The 17,307-nt window shown below is 36.9% G+C and overlaps 1 protein-coding gene across 1 annotated transcript in view; it reads left to right on the top strand.

The window, feature by feature from the left end:
* C2CD3 (C2 domain containing 3 centriole elongation regulator) overlaps positions 1 to 17,307 on the top strand; it is a 183,250-nt gene that overhangs the window by 38,236 nt on the left and 127,707 nt on the right. Inside the window, exons 6-9 of the mRNA XM_069070830.1 lie at positions 9,661 to 9,790; positions 9,879 to 10,031; positions 12,906 to 13,053; positions 16,650 to 16,804. Of these exons, the coding sequence (XP_068926931.1) occupies positions 9,661 to 9,790; positions 9,879 to 10,031; positions 12,906 to 13,053; positions 16,650 to 16,804 (586 nt within the window). The remainder of the gene's footprint in view (positions 1 to 9,660; positions 9,791 to 9,878; positions 10,032 to 12,905; positions 13,054 to 16,649; positions 16,805 to 17,307) is intronic.

Raw genomic sequence — 17,307 nt, 5'->3', positions numbered from 1 at the left:
CATCAGTTTGACAGTTAATGTGGAGGGAAGGGATGAGAAGGGAGAAACTTGAAGCAGGGAGGTCAAATTGGGAAGCTTTTGTAATAATTGAGCTGAGAGATGATGAGAACCAGAACTAGGGTGGAGATGAATCAGTAAAGAAAAGAGGACAGATGAGAAGGTATTGTGGAGGTAGTCTAAAGGACTTGGCAATTGATGAGATACAGAAGAAGTGAGTGAGAATGATCAAAGAAAGCTCTATGGTTGAGAACCTGGATGAATGAGAAAGTGGTGACTCCTTTAACAGAAATAGGAAAGCTGAGAAAGATAGTAAGTTTTGAGGAAAAAATACTGTGTTCTGTTTTGCATATGTTGAATTTGAGGTTCCTATGTGACATATTGATAGAGATGTCCACCAGATATTTGAAGACGAACTGGAGCTCAGGATAGAGATAAATGCTGGATATGTAGATTTGGGAGTCAGCTGCATAGAGATGATAACTAAACCCATGGTAAGCTGATGAGATGATTAAGACAGAGTATAGGGGCAGCCAGGTGGCACAGCGAGTAAGAGCATCGGCCCCAGAGTCGGGATGACCTGGGATCGAATCCGGGCTCTGATACTTAGTACCACACCCAGAAATAACTGGCCGTGTAACCTTGAGCAAGTTACTTAGCCCCAATTACTTAAAAAAAAAAAGACAAAGTATAGAGAAGGAAGAAAAGATGGCCCAACATCCTAGGGTACACCGTCATATATATGCTTGCAGAGCACATAATTATCTCTATTAAATTAGTCAGGTTAGTCAAATTAGACAGGTAGGCAGAGAACCAGATGAGAGTAATGCCATAAAAACCCAGGAAGGAGAGTTTATAGATTATAGTACTAGGTTTTAGAGAGGATCAGTTGAATTCAGAATTTGAGTTATTGTTGGTAACCTTTGGTAGCAATTTCAGTCAAATCATAAAACCAAATTTTAAAGAAGTGGTCCTTCCTCTTGCTAATGCCAAGCATTCCTGTGTCACTTAATACCCATGTCCCCTTGTCTTCTTCAGTGGATTGCATCCTTAGTCATCTCTCTTTTTCAAATCTTTAGCTTCTCTCTATTGGTTCTTGCCTTATTGCCTTCAAACATGCCTGTAGCAGCAAGCACCCCAGCGTCCTCAGGGTGGCTGCCAACACAGGTTCTTAGATCTGCTTTGATAAAGGAAAGCAACTCAAAATGGGCTATCAAGCTTACTTTAATGAGTCAAATTTGTATCGTTTACCTAGTTAAGGGGAAAAAGGTCAGCACCCCGAACTTCAGAGTATACAGATAGAGCTATGAAGACAGAGAAACAGACCAAGTAGACAGATTTCCAAACTGTCCAACCATTACATCCATACCAAATCAACATCTGGGTTTTTCGAAGGGGGGGGGGGGCTCTCAACAACGGCTTCCCAGAGTCTCATCTAATCAAATAACAGAACACTTCTCAAAGTGAGCCACAAAGCAAAGCCTCAAATCAGGGTTTATATAGCCTTCTCCTGGCTCAATGAATATAACAACCTTCTGGACCCACTGGCCAATCAAGAAGTATCTACTGAAAAACAATCCTCCCACCCCAGGCTCCAGGTGCACTTTAGCCTAGGGGCAGGAAAGATCTTAAAAATTTACATATTTACATTCCCATTACATTTTCAAATCTTTAGCTTCTCTCTATTGGTTCTTGCCTTACTGTCTTCAAACATGCCTAAGTTTCCCTCATTCTTAACTAGGCCTTACGATTTTGTATCTCACGTCCTTTATTCACTCAACTCCTTGGAAAAGTTGTCTACGTTCACTGCTGCCACAACCTTTCCTCTCATTCTTCAACCTTTTACAGTCTGGCCTCGGCCTCTGACTTCGTCACTCACCTGAAACTGCTCTCTCCAAAGTTACCAGTGAACTCTCAATTGTCAAATATGATGGTTTTTCAGGACAACTTTGAAAACTCTAGATTCTGTTTATTATATATTGAAAAAGAAATGCAAGCTGCACCTAATAGAAATCGGTCATTTTATGTACAATCCTCTTTTTCTCTCATGTATGTGGAAATCCCATTTCATTTGGTATTCATTAAGTTTAGTATAAACTTTTTGAAAATTCATTTAGATTTTGAGTTCCAGATTTTCTCTCCAAGTCTCCCCCCACCCCAAGATGGTTGTAATTTGATATAGGCTCTACATAAACATTCATATTGGATCCATTTTCACATTAGTCATGTTGTAAAGAAGAATTAGAACCAGTGGGAGAAGCTACAAGGAAGAAGAAACAAGAAAAAAAGAGAGCAAATACTACGCTTCAATCTGTATTCAGACTCTATAGTTCTTTTTCTGAATGTGCACAGCATTTTTCATCTTGAGTCCTTTGGAGTTGTCTTGGATCCTTGCATTGCTAAGAAGAGATAAGTCTATCAAAGTGAGTCATCACATGTTGTGGCTGTTACTGTGTACAGTGTGCTGGTTCTGCTCACTTCTTTCAACAGCAATAGAATGAATTTTTTTTTTTAAAGAAGTCAAAACTGATGATCTTTTTTAATTTTTTTTTTTTTTCATTTTGGAGGGGGAAGGCAGGGCAATTGGGGTTAAGTGACTTACCCAAGGTCACATGGCTAGTTAAGTGTCTGAGGCCAGATTTGAAGTCAGGTCCTCCTAACTCCAGGGCCAGTGCTCTATTCACTGTAACACCTAGCTGCCCCCAAAGCTGATGATCTTTTCTCACTACTAATACTTGACCTATTTGCTGCATTTGACACTCTTCACCCTCTCTTCTTTGGGTTTTCTCCTAGTTCACTCCTACCTGTCTGACAGTTCCATTTCAGTCTCCTTAGCTGGTTCATCATTCATATCATACCCCCTAACTGTGAGTGCTTCTAGAGGTTCTGTTATCAGCTTGCATAGATTTAACTTTATCTCTTTGCAGATGACAGCCAAGATCCAAGATTTTCTATTTCTAGCACCAGTCTCTCCCTTCACATCACTAGTTTAATCTCACATCACTAATTTGCCTATTGGACCTTTCAAGCCAAATGTCCTACAACGACATCTTAAATTCAACATAAGACTGAACTCATTCTCCCTAAACGAGGAGTTTTTAGTATTTTGGGGGGAGTCATGAGCCCCTTGGGCAGTCTGATGAAACTTGTGGACCCTTTTCAGAATAATGTTTTTAATTGCAAAAAATAAAATACATAGCAGTATAAAGGAAACTAATTATATTGAAATAGTTATCAAATAATTTTTCAAAAAAAGTTCACAGACTGCAGATTAAGAATCCCTGCTTTAAGCCCTCCCTTCTTGCAATTTTCCCATTTGCTGTCAGATATACCACCATGCTTCTAGTCTCCAGGTTCCTTCACCTTGGTATTATCCTGGATACCTCATCCCATGTATTAAATCAGTTGCCAAACCTTGTTTCTACCTTCCTAGCACAGTGTCTCACACATAGTATGCCCTTGTTTATTGATTATTGTTGAATGGTTGTAAAGAAGAACTTTTTAAGGGAGTTTGGCAATGAAAGAGTTATTGATTTGAATAATACTTTGTTAGGATTAAATAAATGTTTTTAAGGATGAGAAAAGATCTAGGAATGTTTGTAAGCAACCAGAAAGGAGCCAGTGGTTGAAGAAAGACTAAAGGTAAGGATGAAAAAGGTGATGGGACATGCTTCCAGAAGAGACAGGAGGGGGCATGTAATCAAGTAGAGGGCTCATCCTTGTCAAAAAAGAAAGATTACCTCTTCAGAAATTAAAGAAGATGAAAGAACACAGATAGGTATTGATGAGCTTTGAGATATAGAATTGGGAAGAAGCAATAGCTCAAGATTAATGGACTCTGTTTTCTCAAGAAGAAACTGGCTAGAGGCAGCTAGGTGGCACAGTGAATAGAGCACTGGCCCTGGAGTCAGGAGGACCTGCGTTCAAAACCGGCCTGAGATACTTAACACTTTCTAGCTCTGTGAACTTGGGCAAGTCACTTAACCCCAACTGCCTTGTCAAAAAAAAAAAAGAAAGAAAGAGGAAAGACTTCTGCTTAGAGTAAGTAGTTAAATACCTTAAGAGAGAAGACTTGAGATAGACTTTGTGTCAGGGAATCAGGGAAGAATAAAAGAATTGTAACACTTTGTAGACCTAGACAGCACCCAGTTGTGATTTCCTTCAGTGACATTCAACAGCATGCTATTAGGAATAAGGAAGGTGGATGTTGGTGTAGTCCAGAGTTGGAGTTTGAAAAGGGATAGAGAAAGGCATGTCCAGAGCTAGGGACAAGGAAATAGGTCATACCTCCTCATGCTGCCCCTTCACCAGCCTGCTTCCTACTCCTTATCTCATGTATGGCTAAGATGGCTACATAAAGATTGTAAAGAAGTCCAGTTCTTCACACATATAGACAAAATAAAAATGAAGAGTAACAAAAGTAAGCTCCATCAAGTCAAGCACTGAATAGAAAAAAAAACAACCAAACCCCTCAGAGGTTGGAAGTGAGTTCCCTCAGGGAAGCCAGTGCCAGCCACAATAAGGGAACCTGAAGACTGAGAGCTGTCAAAAAAGAACCACACAAAGAAAAATCCGACTAAACAAAAGAAACTATCAAACACAATAGAATAATGCTATGGGATAAGAGAGAACAAAGAGGTACGATCCCTAACAAAAAAAGAATGTCTTTCCATAGCATCCTTAAGCAGAGCTGAGGGGAAAGGGGTGATGGGGAAGACTTGGTCTTAAGAAAGGATTGAAAAAATAAAGAAAAGATATAAAATATAAAATTAGAAATAAAATAAGACCTCTAGCAAAAAATATTGGATAGAGAATATATAATAGAGCAGAAGGTTCTTATATATTGAAGAAAGCCTTAATAAGCAAGTAACAAATTCCTTGGAAAACACTAAGGGAGCAATTTTAGTCTTTTTAACTAGAGAAGGTGGCAATCATAATTCAGTAACTCCAGGTGACAATAAGAAATAAAAGAAAATTGGAAAAAATAGAAGAAAATATTTAGCTATTTACTATCAAAAACAATTAGTAGTACATTGGCTAGAGCACTGGACTTGGAGTCAGAAAGACCTGACTTTGAATCTTTTTTTTCTCTTCTTTTCTTTTTGTCTTTATTAATTTGTTTGTTTACTTTGAGTTTACAAGATTCAGTTCCCCAGTTCTTTGAGTTTCAAATTTTCTCATCCCTCTCCCACCATGGCGGCATACAATCAAATTTAGGATCTACAGATACTTTCACATTAGACATTGTTCAGGTTATAAAGGAGGATTGTATTGCATGGAATGAACAGTGGGAAAGAGGAAACCAAACCAAACAAGAAAAATCAAGAGAGCCAGTAATTTGCTTCGATCTGCATTGAAACTCTGTTCTTTCTCTGATTGTAGACATCTCTCTCCATCATGAGACTTTTGGAGTTTCCTTTTAGCCCTGCATTTCTGAGTAGAGTCCAGTCTATCAAAGTTGGTCATCATACATACGTTGTATCTGTAATTGTGTACAAACTTTTCCTGGTTCTGCTCTTCTCACTGAGCATCAGTTCATATAAGCCTCTCCAGGTAGATACGAAGTCCATCTGCTTTTCACTTCTTATGGCACAATAATATTCCATTACATTCATATACCATAATTTTTTTAGCCATTCCCCAATTGATGGGCATCCCCTTAATTTCCAATTCTTTGCCACTGACTTTGAATCTTGCCTCAGACACTTAACGACGTGTATGATTCTGGGCAAGTCACTGCACCTCTCTTGACCCAGGTATCTCATCCATAAATTAGGGATGATGATAATAGCATCTATTGTAAGAGTTTTGCAAACCTTAAAATGCTTTATAAAAGCTATCTATTATTATTGCTTTCATTTTGTTATTTAGTTTTTAGTTCCGTCTGATTCTTCATAACCCTATTTGAGGTTTTCTTGGCAAAGATACTGGAGTGGTTTACCATTTCCTTCCCCAGCTCATTTTACAGCTGAGGAAACTGGGGCAGACAAGGTTAAGTGACTTGCCCAGGATCACACAGCAAGTAAGTGACTGAGGCTCTCTATTTGAACTCAGGTAGATGAGTCTTCCCAACTCCAGACATAGCACTCTATCTGGCATGTCAAGAGTTAATTTAAGATCACCAGACTCCCTGGAAATCATGGCCAAGTAAAACATCTGGATACCATATTTTAAGAAATCATTTTCAAAATCCCATTTAGATCTATTAAAATAAAAGGGCAGAGTGAAAATAGAGTCTACCAATCACCTCTAAAAAAGAAACCTCAACTCAGGCATGTCATTGCCAAATTCCAAATTTTCCGTATTTTAAAAAATTATAAAATTTGCCAGAAAGATTGAAAAAAAATTTTAAGTACAAGTATGAAGAACTACATTCAGAATCACACAGAGCTATACTGCAGTGGTTCCAAAATGGAAAAAAAAAAAACTTGGAATATAATCCAAAAGGTAACAGGTAAAAGCTTGCAACCAAGAAAAAATTGAATTGAAGAACTGAATGTAATCCTAGATGGTAGAAAATGGACACAGGGTCCTGGCATTGTTTGTCCACCAACCTGCTTCATACCCCTCATCTCATGTATAAATAAGATGGCTGCACAAAGATTGTAGAGAAGCTCACTTCTCTTTTCATACATCCCAGAAACAAAAATAAACTTGATCAAGTCAAGCACTGGACAAAAAAACAACCAGAAAACATATTTTATTTTGTTTATTATAAAATAGAGGACTTGCAAGCATTCCTGATGAAAAGACTAAAGCTGAGTAGTAAGTTTGAAATGCCAACACAAGGGTCAAGGAAAATCTAGAAAGGTAATTACATATGAACAAATGGAAAGGGTCTAAAAAATGATGACATGTTTACATTCTAAAATAGAAGAGACAAAAGACCCTTCACAAGGCCTTTTTGTGGTTTGGGGTCTTTGATTTTAAGAAAGGAAAGCAGAATATTGGAAAAAAGGAATATACTTGTAAAGAAATGAAGACAAAGGAGAATGAACTTATTGTTTCATGTAATTGAGGTGATAAGAATGTGAAAGAAAAACTGTTCTCTGTATTTTGAGCACAAGCCTACAATAACAATTTTATTAATTAAAATTATTCTGAAATAAGCATTTCTACTTAGAAATATCCAAACTGATATTTGAAAGATCTTGTCATCTTCAACACGAATCATTTTGAAATACAATTTATAGGATCTCAAATAATAGTTCACATTCAAAACTGAACAAGAATCTAGAGTTTAGGTAACATTTCAAGTAATAGTTTGCTTCATCAAACAAAACAGTCATCAATTCAACTTTCAGCACACTGTCAGATTTTTTTCCTAAAATCATTCAGTCTTCTGACTGCTCGAGGTTTTTCCTTCCCAACTGGTCATAGTTGAACAAGAAATACTTACATTAATTGAATTAATAATCAAAGAGACTTCTTCATTTTCTCTTAAGTAGGTCATTACCCTAATGGCTTCAAGGCATGGGGGGAAAAGGTACCCTACTGGCAGATGTATGTGACCTTTTGCCCTTTTCTGGTCATTGTCCCAGTTATTTCATCTAAGAGTCTTTCCTTGATTGATCTGAAGGGAAATAAGGAATTATTTAGAATTGACAGTTAAAGAAAGCCTGATGAAGTTTCTCAATCAATTCAGTCCAAAGACTTCAGACAAGGATAATTTTTTAATGTTTTCTTAATATTGCTAAAATAGAGAGTAGGGGAGAAAGGTTAGCGGAATTCTTTGACAGATTTCACCAGAAAAGTATATCTGCCACCCAAATTCCTTTTAGCTATTGTCTACAGATGTCCAGGTCATTCCCCTTCTTTCCTCAACAAGTTTAGTACCTGGCTAACAATATTTCTCTTTAACTCCTGCCATCATTCTAGGGGACTTCAACATACATAATGACTACCTCAAAAACCCTAACTATTCAGTTCCTCACCCTACCTACTTTCCATGACCTACTCCTCCACCCCCACCCCCCTTATCCACATACAAAAATGGTTATACCCTTAATCTTGCCATCATCCACAAATGAACCTCCTTTGCTAGATCACCATTCAGGTCGTGCTGTCTAAATGTAGTTGTCCTACAGGACTGTCCTGGGCTCTCTTCTAAAGTCTCCCTCTATTCTATTTCACTTGGTAACCTTTGCAGTATCTCTTAATAATCATGCCTCCTTTTCTCCTCTGATACTGCCACCACTCCATTGCAGGACTTCATCATACTTGCACCATTGCAATAACCTGCTTGGTTCCCCATCACCTCAAGTATTAAATACAAAATCCTCTGGCATTCAAAATCTTTCATAATTTACTCCACAAGCAAGGCTTTTTTCTGTTTCCTTCTGTGCAAAAAGAGGGAAGTGAGCAGAGAAAGAGGGGGAAAAAGTGTAAGAGAATATAATAGATAAAATAGATAATTCATAGCTATAACCATGAATATGAATAGAATGAGCTCACTTATAAAATAGAGAAAGATAGTACAATGGATAGAAAGCAGAATCCAACAGTGTATACATACATATATATATATATATATACACACACACACACAAGTAAGTAATTAAGGTAACAATAAAAGTTGATGTGGTAAAAATAGAAAAGCAGATTAACTACATTATTTTGGGGGGCATATAATGAAGTGATATAAATACTTATTATAAATAATATATTAACAAGATGAAATAATATATGTAAAGCAGTTAACACACCTGGTATAAAGTCGGTGCTTAATAAATGTTTGTTCAGTCACTTTGATTGAAAAGCTGTGGACTAGAGGTGCAGAATGAGATGTTTTCTGCTACAGCTAATGTGTATATTTGTTTTGCTTGTCTGTGTTTGTTACAAAGGAAGCTATTTGGGGTGTGGATACTCATTGGGGGGAGGGAGTAAGGATAATGCCAACAAAAAGTAGTCCGGAAAGAGACACAGGCAGACAGAACGGTTTTGGAATTACTATGTCAAATTTATTATATGCATATTTATGTGTATATATACATACATATATTAGAGTTGTATGTAAGAGATTCATAGTTTCATATACAGTTCTTTTTTTCTTCTTGTTTGTATATGGAAATTATTGTGTCTGTTGAAATTAAATTATTAAATCATAATTTAATAATAGAAAAGAGTTGAACAGTATAGGATGAAGGGACAAGGGATTTAAAGGTAGAGGAAAATGTAAAGTTGACTAGTTAACGATAGTTATCAAGATTTTGAATTCTCTAAGTGTTAGAGCTGTAAGGGATCTTAGAGATCATATCAGCCAGTCCCTTCATTTTACAGACGAGGAAAATGAAGCCCAGAAATTATTGCTCAGTAATTTGACCAAGATAAGACAACAAATAATTGGCAGAAACATGACTTAAATCCAGATCTCTTATTATATTAATAATACTTCCTTTTATAGAGCTTTATGTTTTACAAAGTATCTTCTTTACAACAGCCCTGAGGCAGACAATATGCAAGTTTTATCTCCATTTTATAGATGAGGATACAGAGACTGAGAAATTAAGTTGATTGTTCATGATTAAACAGCTAATAAGTATTTGAGATATGATTTGAACCCATTTCTTATGTGGTATTTCCATAGCAACTATACCCATGATGCCTTTATTATATGTATTGCAGTTGCTGTGTTCTGAATCTTTTCTCTTTCTCTCCCTTTAGCTCTTTTGGAGCAAGGTAATAAACTCCGCAATGCCATGGTAGTTTCAACAATGCAGTCTTGTCCAGATTCTAACATATTGACAGAAGTTCCTCCTTTTCCAAGAAAACAGTCTGTCAGATCATTAGCTCAGTAAGTTTAAAGTGGAAATATCGTCAGCTTATGAACTTTCAGTAATTGTCGTCATACTAATGTATGAATTTTTTTTTTTAAATCTTAGTGTCAAACTGTCGTCTGGGATTGGCCCTAAAAACCCAGTGATTGCTGAGACCATGCACACAGTGGATGATCCCCTCCTCCCTTCAACTCAAGGTGTCTTTTGTGAACATGACCCTCAAATTGATGCCAAGGCAATACAGCTACTTCTGGGCAGGTAAGAAACACAGTTTTGCAACATAGAGCATTTTCAATTCAGTACAAATAAATAAACTTTTATTATGCATATCATAATATGCAAGGTGCTGGGCATAAGGAGATTTTTAAAAGATAAGATTTCAAAGAGTCCTTGCCTTCTAGGAGCTGTTAGTCTGTCTGTGAGCCTGTTAGGATCCCAAAGATAAGGATGTCACCAGTGGCTTCAAGCACCAGCCTTTCTGTGTCCCTATGGCTAGTTTTCCCTCTTGCAAAACCACATTTTAAATTTCATGAAGGTAAGGACTCTTTCATTCTTGTCTATGTATTCCCAGTATGTAGCACAGTGTCTGGCACATAGTGTGCATTTAATCAGTGCTTATTGATTGATTGATTCTATTTTTAGGGTATTTTTTATCCAGTAACTATTTAATTTTTTAAATTAAACTTTTATTTTTCAATCATTGAAAATCCTTCTTCTCTTTTTCCCACCCCCCCACTGGAAAATAAAGAAATACAGGACCCACTGCAAACATATATAATTTAGCAAAACAAATTCCTATATAGGCCATGCCTCCCCCCAAAAATTAAATAAAAATCACACACACACACACATTTCAGTCTCCGCTCTATTTATTACCTCTGTGTCAGGAGGTAGGAAGTATGTTTCACTATTAATCCTCTGGAATTGTGGTTAGTCATCCCATTGATTAGAGTTCCTAAACCTTTGAAAGTTGTTTGTCTTTACAATATCATCATTGTTGTATAAATTGTACTCCTGGTTCTGCTCACTTCACTTTGTATAAATACATACAAATCTTCCCAGGTTTCTCTGAAACCATCTCCTAAATCATTCCATACAGTACAATAGTATTCTATCACATTTACATACAACAGCTTCATCAGCTATTCTCCAATTAATGGACCTCCCCTCAAGTTTACAATTCTTTGCCACCACAAAAAGAGTTGCTGCTATGAATAATTTTATAAATATGGATGATTTTCCTCATTTTTTGATGTCTTTGGGGTAAAAACCTACTAATGGTGTCACTGGGTCAAAGGATATACATAGTTTAAGAACTTTTTTGGGCATAGTTCCTAATTGCTGATAGTGGTCTGACCATATATAACTTCACCAGTAGTGAATTAATGTATGTTTTCCCCCATTCCTCCAACATGTCATCTTCCTTTTTTGTCAGCTGCTAATCTAATGGGTATGTTGTGGAATTTCAAAGTTATTTTAATGTGCATTTTTCTTATTATTGGTGATTTAGAACATTTTTTCATGGCTACCAATAGCATGGATTTTTTCCTTTAAGAACTTCCTGTTCATATCTTTTGACCATTTGTCAATTGGAGAATGGCTCTTATTCTTTTAAATTTGAATTCATTCTCTGTATATCTTAGGAATAAGACCTTTATCAGAGAAACTTAATGTAAAGATTTTTTTTCTCATTTACCCACTTCTCTTGTAAGTAATTCCATTGGTTTTATTTATACAAAAGGTTTTATTTTCTATGTAAATTGTTTTTGTGATCCTTATTTTGTTTGATCATGAACTCTTCCCCCGTTTATAGATCCGACAGATATTTTCTTCCATGCTTCTCTAATTTGCTTAGGATATCACCCTTTGTGTCTAAGTCATGTGCCTATCTGGAGCTTGCCTTAGTACAATATATGGTGTTAAATGTTAATATATACCCAGTTTCTGCCAGACTTTAGTTTTCCCAACGGTTTTTGTCTGTTAGTAAGTTTTTATTCCAGTAGCTAAGATCTTTGGGTTTATTAAACACTAGGGTACTGTGCTGGTTTGCTTCTGTATATTGTATTCCAAATCTCTTCCACTAATCTGATCTATTTCTTGGCCCATACCAAAATATTTTGATGATTACTGCTTTGTAATATAGTTTGAGATCTGGTACTACTAGACCCACTTCTATTTCTTTATGATTTTCTTCAAGATTCTTAATGTTTTGTTCCTCTAGATGAATTTTGTTATTATTTTTTGTTAACTCTTCAATGTAATCCTTTTGTAGTTTGGTCGGTATGGCACTGAGTAAGTAAATTCATATATGTAGTATTATTATTTTTATTGTATTGTGGGGTCATGACTATGACTCTGTATTTGAATTCTTTCTTTCTAACTTCTTGCGCTATTTTTTCTTTGACCAGAAACCCCAGAATTTAGCTTCTTATTAAAGTTCTTCTTATGTGCAAGAAATAGCATGAGAAGGAATTGAATCGAATCAAATCAGTCTCTCAGCAACACCTGGGACACATTATCTGTTTCCTTCTTTTATCATATGCCAATTTTCTGGTCATTTTGTGTGGTTGTTGTTCTGATTCTCATTTCTCTTTTTATTAGGAAATCTGGAGCATTTTTTATATGAACGCTTTTGAGAACTGTTTATTCAGAACTTTTGACCAATTAACTATTGGGAAATGGTTTCTATAAGCAGTCTGTATGTCTTGGATATCAGTCCCTCATCATATATTACTACAAAGATGCTTTCCCACTGGGCTACTTCTTTCTAACCATAGTTGAGACCTAAAAATTTTGACAGGCAAAGTAGCATTATTGACAAGAGGATATAATTATGGAGTCTGAAAACATGGTTCCAAGTCCAGAGTCCACAATTTGCTTACTATGTGACCTTGGACAAGTCACCCATAATCTGTAATCATTATCCCCTATCATGCCTTCTTCACTAAGTTGTAGACAAAATTATGTTAAATAATGAATTCTGTAGTTCTTGGTAAATATAAAATGCCATGGGTATGAGTATTTATTAGCTGTAACTAGTAGGGAAAAAAAGCCATTTTTTAACTACTAAAAACAGATCTTGAGTAAGTCTTCTTTTAAGGCATTTCTGTTTTCTTTATTTTTTCTCCACAGTGCTGACAAGTCTCCCAGGCATTACTGGGATGGCTTAGGTTCTCCTCCTGAATCTCTCTCACCTGGGAGTGATGCGTACTGTAGCAGTGAACTTAATGATCCTCAATACGATCTAAGTCTGCTGGAGAGTTTGTTTTACATGACTTCAGTAAGTTGATTGCCCTGGGGAAAATTCTTCTAAGATACCTCTCTATTTGGGATAGACCACTAATAACCTGTAAGAGATACCTGAGTTCAAGTTCCAACTCAAGCAGTGTGACCAATAGTCATTTAACAATGCTGTTCATCTGTAAAATGGGTATAATGCTTTTATTATTTATTTCAGAATCTCTTTTGTTGAAGAAATTTAAGAATGTATAAATTAGTGTAGCAACTTAAGTGAAAGTCACTTAGCAACAGGGCAGATAAGATAACAAGATGGCCTTTGGAAATTAGTTTCCACCGTCATTTCTATAATTTCCTTGTGTTTTCTGGTCCATAAGTAGGATATTTATTCAGTTCCCTATGTAGACTTTGGTTATCTATGCTTTCTTAAAAAGCAGTTCTACTAAGCTTTGGCATTACTGAGGTGTTGGAAGATTTATGTTTGAAGATATCTCTTTTTGACATTATATATACAAGGGTAGTCACTTTGGAGGTCCTTTAATCCAATCTGTATCTGAACAGAATTCACTTTCTGCCATCTCCAATAAGCAATCATCCCTTGATCAGACATCTAGTAATAAAGATCTCAGTCTGTGATAACCCATTCCATTATTGAACACCTACCCCTTTTAGCAAGGATTACTTAAGATCATATCTGACTCCTTGTAATTTCCATCCAGTGATCATATTTCTGTTGTCTGAGACTAAGTTGAAGAAATGTAACCTTCAGATACTGGAAAACAGGCCTCACATTCTCCAGACTAAGTATCTTCAGTTCTATCAACTACCTATCATATGACATAGTTTTAAGACTTATACATATCCTGAGTACTCAGATCTGGATATGGTCTAGTTTATGAAAGTCCCTCTTAAAACTTTATAGAACAGGACGGCTAGGTGATGCAGTGAATAGAGCACTGGCCCTGGAGTCAGGAGGACCTGAGTTCAAATCCGGCCTCAGACACTTAATGCTTACTAGCCATGTGACCTTGGGCAAGTCACTTAACCCCAATTGCCCAACCTTCCCCCCTCCAAAAACCAAAAAACAAAACTTTGTAAAATTCTTCTTTTAACATCAACTTTTGATTTCATATAAAACCTTTGCTGAGATCATTTTGTGCTTAGGCAGAAGCTAGATTACCACCTGTGGCAGTGGTATAGATGCCATTCAGACTTTGAGTAGAGTTTGTACTAGGTGACGTCTGAGGTCTGTCCCTTTCACTATTCAATTTTGTGATTTAGTATTTGCAACTTGATGTTCACCTGCAGGCTGAAATATTTGAGCTTTTGCTTTAAACTTGATTTTTGTTTCTTTTATTCTGAGATGACAGTATCATAAAATGTTAGTGCTAAAGGGAACTATAGGAATTATCTAGTCCAACCTTAGCTTTTTCTGTTTTATGTGAGTGATCATTAAGTAGATGACAAAAACAACCCTATAATTGAATCACTTAACCATAAACCCTAGAAAAGAAAAATGACCAAGGTCATATAGCTTTTAAGTAGTAAAGTTTCAGGTTAAACCTAAGTATCCTAATGCCCAGTCCAGTGCTCTTTCCATTAGATCAGGCTGCTGATTGTCAAGACTAGAAGCTGGCTCTTCTGTTAGGCTAGGCATGAGGTAATAAGGGTCTGAATGAGAGTGATGGTAGTAACAGTAGAAGGGAAGAGTTATTCTTGCATGATAGCAATGCTTTGAACACAGTTACGTGTTGGGGAAGGAAAAAAAGACAGTGTTTCTTGGTAACTAGTATTTTGTAACTGGACAAATTGTAGCAGCAAGCACCCTAGCATACCCAGGGTGGCTGCCAACACAGGTTCTTAGATCTACTTTTCTAAAGGAAAGCAACTCAAAATGGGTTAACAATCTTGCTTTAATCAAACATATGTCATTTACCTAGTTCAGGGGGAAAAGGTCAGCACCCCGAACTTCAGAGAATACAAACAGGTTATAAACAGACAACAAATAGAGAGAAACATCAGCAGACAGGCTTCCAACTGTCTGACCATTACCATACCTAGTCAGTTACCAGAGAAGGAAGCACCAACATCTGAGTTTTCAAAGCCAGAGGGGCTCAACAGCTGCCCAGAGTCTTGAATGGTCAAATCATACAACTCTTCTCAAAGTGAGCCCCAAAACAAAATCTCACATCAGGGTATATATAGCCTTCTCCAGGGTCAGAGAATGTCACAACCCTCATGACCCACTGCCCAGTCACAAAGCATCAAGGCGTGGGCATTACCAAAAAACAAGCCTCCTGCCACAGGCTCCAGGTGACCACATTCAGCCTTTTAGGGGACAGAGTATATTTTCAAATCAAGGAAGGTTTTCAGAGTCACTTAAGCCTATCAAAGGGCCTAGGGGCAGGGGAGTTCTTAAATTCCCATTCCCATAACACAGATATGAAAGGTGAATGTTAATGTATATTCATTATTTGACAGACATTTATTGAATACCTACTGTTTGCAATGTTCACTGCTAGGCACTGGGGAAGATAGAAAACTTATACAAGGCAAAAATTGTTCCCTGCACAGAATTTGTAGTTTAGTATGGGTGTTCTTAACCTTGAATCCACTGGTATTCAAATAGATTTCAGAGGGTACATGAACTTGAATAGGGAAAAAAAATTACATCTTTATTTCAATATAATTGGTTCCCTTTGTAATGTTTTAAGCATTTAAAAAATGTTACTGTGAGAAGGTTGTGCATAGGCTTCACTAGACTGTCAGAGGGGTCCGTGATACAAGAGTTTTGAGTACTGTTACAGTAGAAAGATTAAAACAAATAACTATTATGTACATTATTTGGTAAACATATTAGAGAGATACAAAACAATGCCATGTGTGATTTGAGGGGAAAGGTCCATAATGACTGAAGAGATAAAGTAGTGCTTTCTACAGGAGGTCGCTTTTCCTTTGGATGTCAGAGAATGAGGAGAAAAAGACCTCCAGGAATAGGGAACAGCATTAGTAAGGTAAGGAATATACAAGGCATGTCAAGAAGCAGGTAGCAGCAGTGCATTTTATAGATAGGAAGCAACCTCAGAGTTGGAATAACTTGATGACATCCACACACTGGTTGTTGTTGGAGCAGAGATTTATACCCAGCTCTCCTGATCCCAGGTCCAGAATCCTTTGTATTGTACTACTTTTTCTCTGATGCTAGATAAAACATTGCCTTTATATTTGATCGGGTCATTCTGTGAGATATTTCCCCTGCTTCAGGGGCATGTTTAAGAGTCCTGGACTTAAAGCACCTATTATTTCTTTCACCCAGGTATTGTGAGGACAGCACTCATGACAGTGAAGTGGTGTGCCCTAGTGAGAATGAGTTTTTAATGGAGATACCTATTTTGGAAATTTGTTCTCATGAACTAAATGTGTAGGCACTAAAATAAAATCTGAGGGCTGATTTAAATAGCAAGTAATAATGTGCAACAGAAATCCCTGAAGTTGTTGTTATCTTTTTTGCTTTGGTAAAATATCCACCCAATGAAAAGCTTACTAGTCTCTGGAGAAATTATGATTATTGGTCCCAAAGTGGTTAACTTCTCGTGGCTTTTTTTTTTTGTCTTTTGTTTTTTTGATATTCATTTGAAGAAAGGTGATTCCATTGTGAGTGATGTTCACAGTGAAGATAATGACAGAATACCGCCCGAGAAAATCGTCCAGTCAAGAAATATTGCCCAGCATTCCAAGGCAGTGAATTTGGGTCATCATAGTCAAAAGAAGACAGCATTGGGAAAGAAACCTAAGTGAGCCTCCCTGTGAACATTTACTTAATAACTGTGACATGATCTACGTAGCTTTAGCTAGCCATGTGACCTTGAGAATATAATTTTCCTTCTTAGCCTCAGTTTCTTCATGTGTAAAATGGGGACAATAATAGTACCCACCATATAGGATTGTTGTTAGGATCAAATGAGATAACATGTAAAGTGCTTATCAAATCTTAAAGTGCTATATAAATGTTTCTACTAGTAGTAGCCCAGGATTGAACTAGAATCTCAGGGGTGGGGAACCTGCAGGCTCAAAGCCACAATGTGACCTTCTAGATCCTTGGATGCAGCCTTTTGACTGAGTCCAAGTATTATAGAACAAATCCTTCTGTGAAATTTGGATTCAGTCAAAGGGCCCTACTCCCAAGCTAGATGATCCTTAAGGTCCTCTTTAGATGTATTTCTCTGGCTAAAAGACAGCTTAGTGAAATAGAAGCTCAGGACTTTGAGTCTGGAGACCTCAGTTCAAGTCCCGTTTC

The sequence above is a fragment of the Petaurus breviceps genome, unplaced genomic scaffold, assembly GCF_028583685.1.
Source record: "Petaurus breviceps papuanus isolate PSGF00001 unplaced genomic scaffold, PetGlider_PUasm1.0 90823, whole genome shotgun sequence".
In the NCBI taxonomy this organism is placed as follows: Eukaryota; Metazoa; Chordata; class Mammalia; order Diprotodontia; family Petauridae; genus Petaurus; species Petaurus breviceps.
This window is presented reverse-complemented; position numbering and strand designations above follow the sequence as displayed.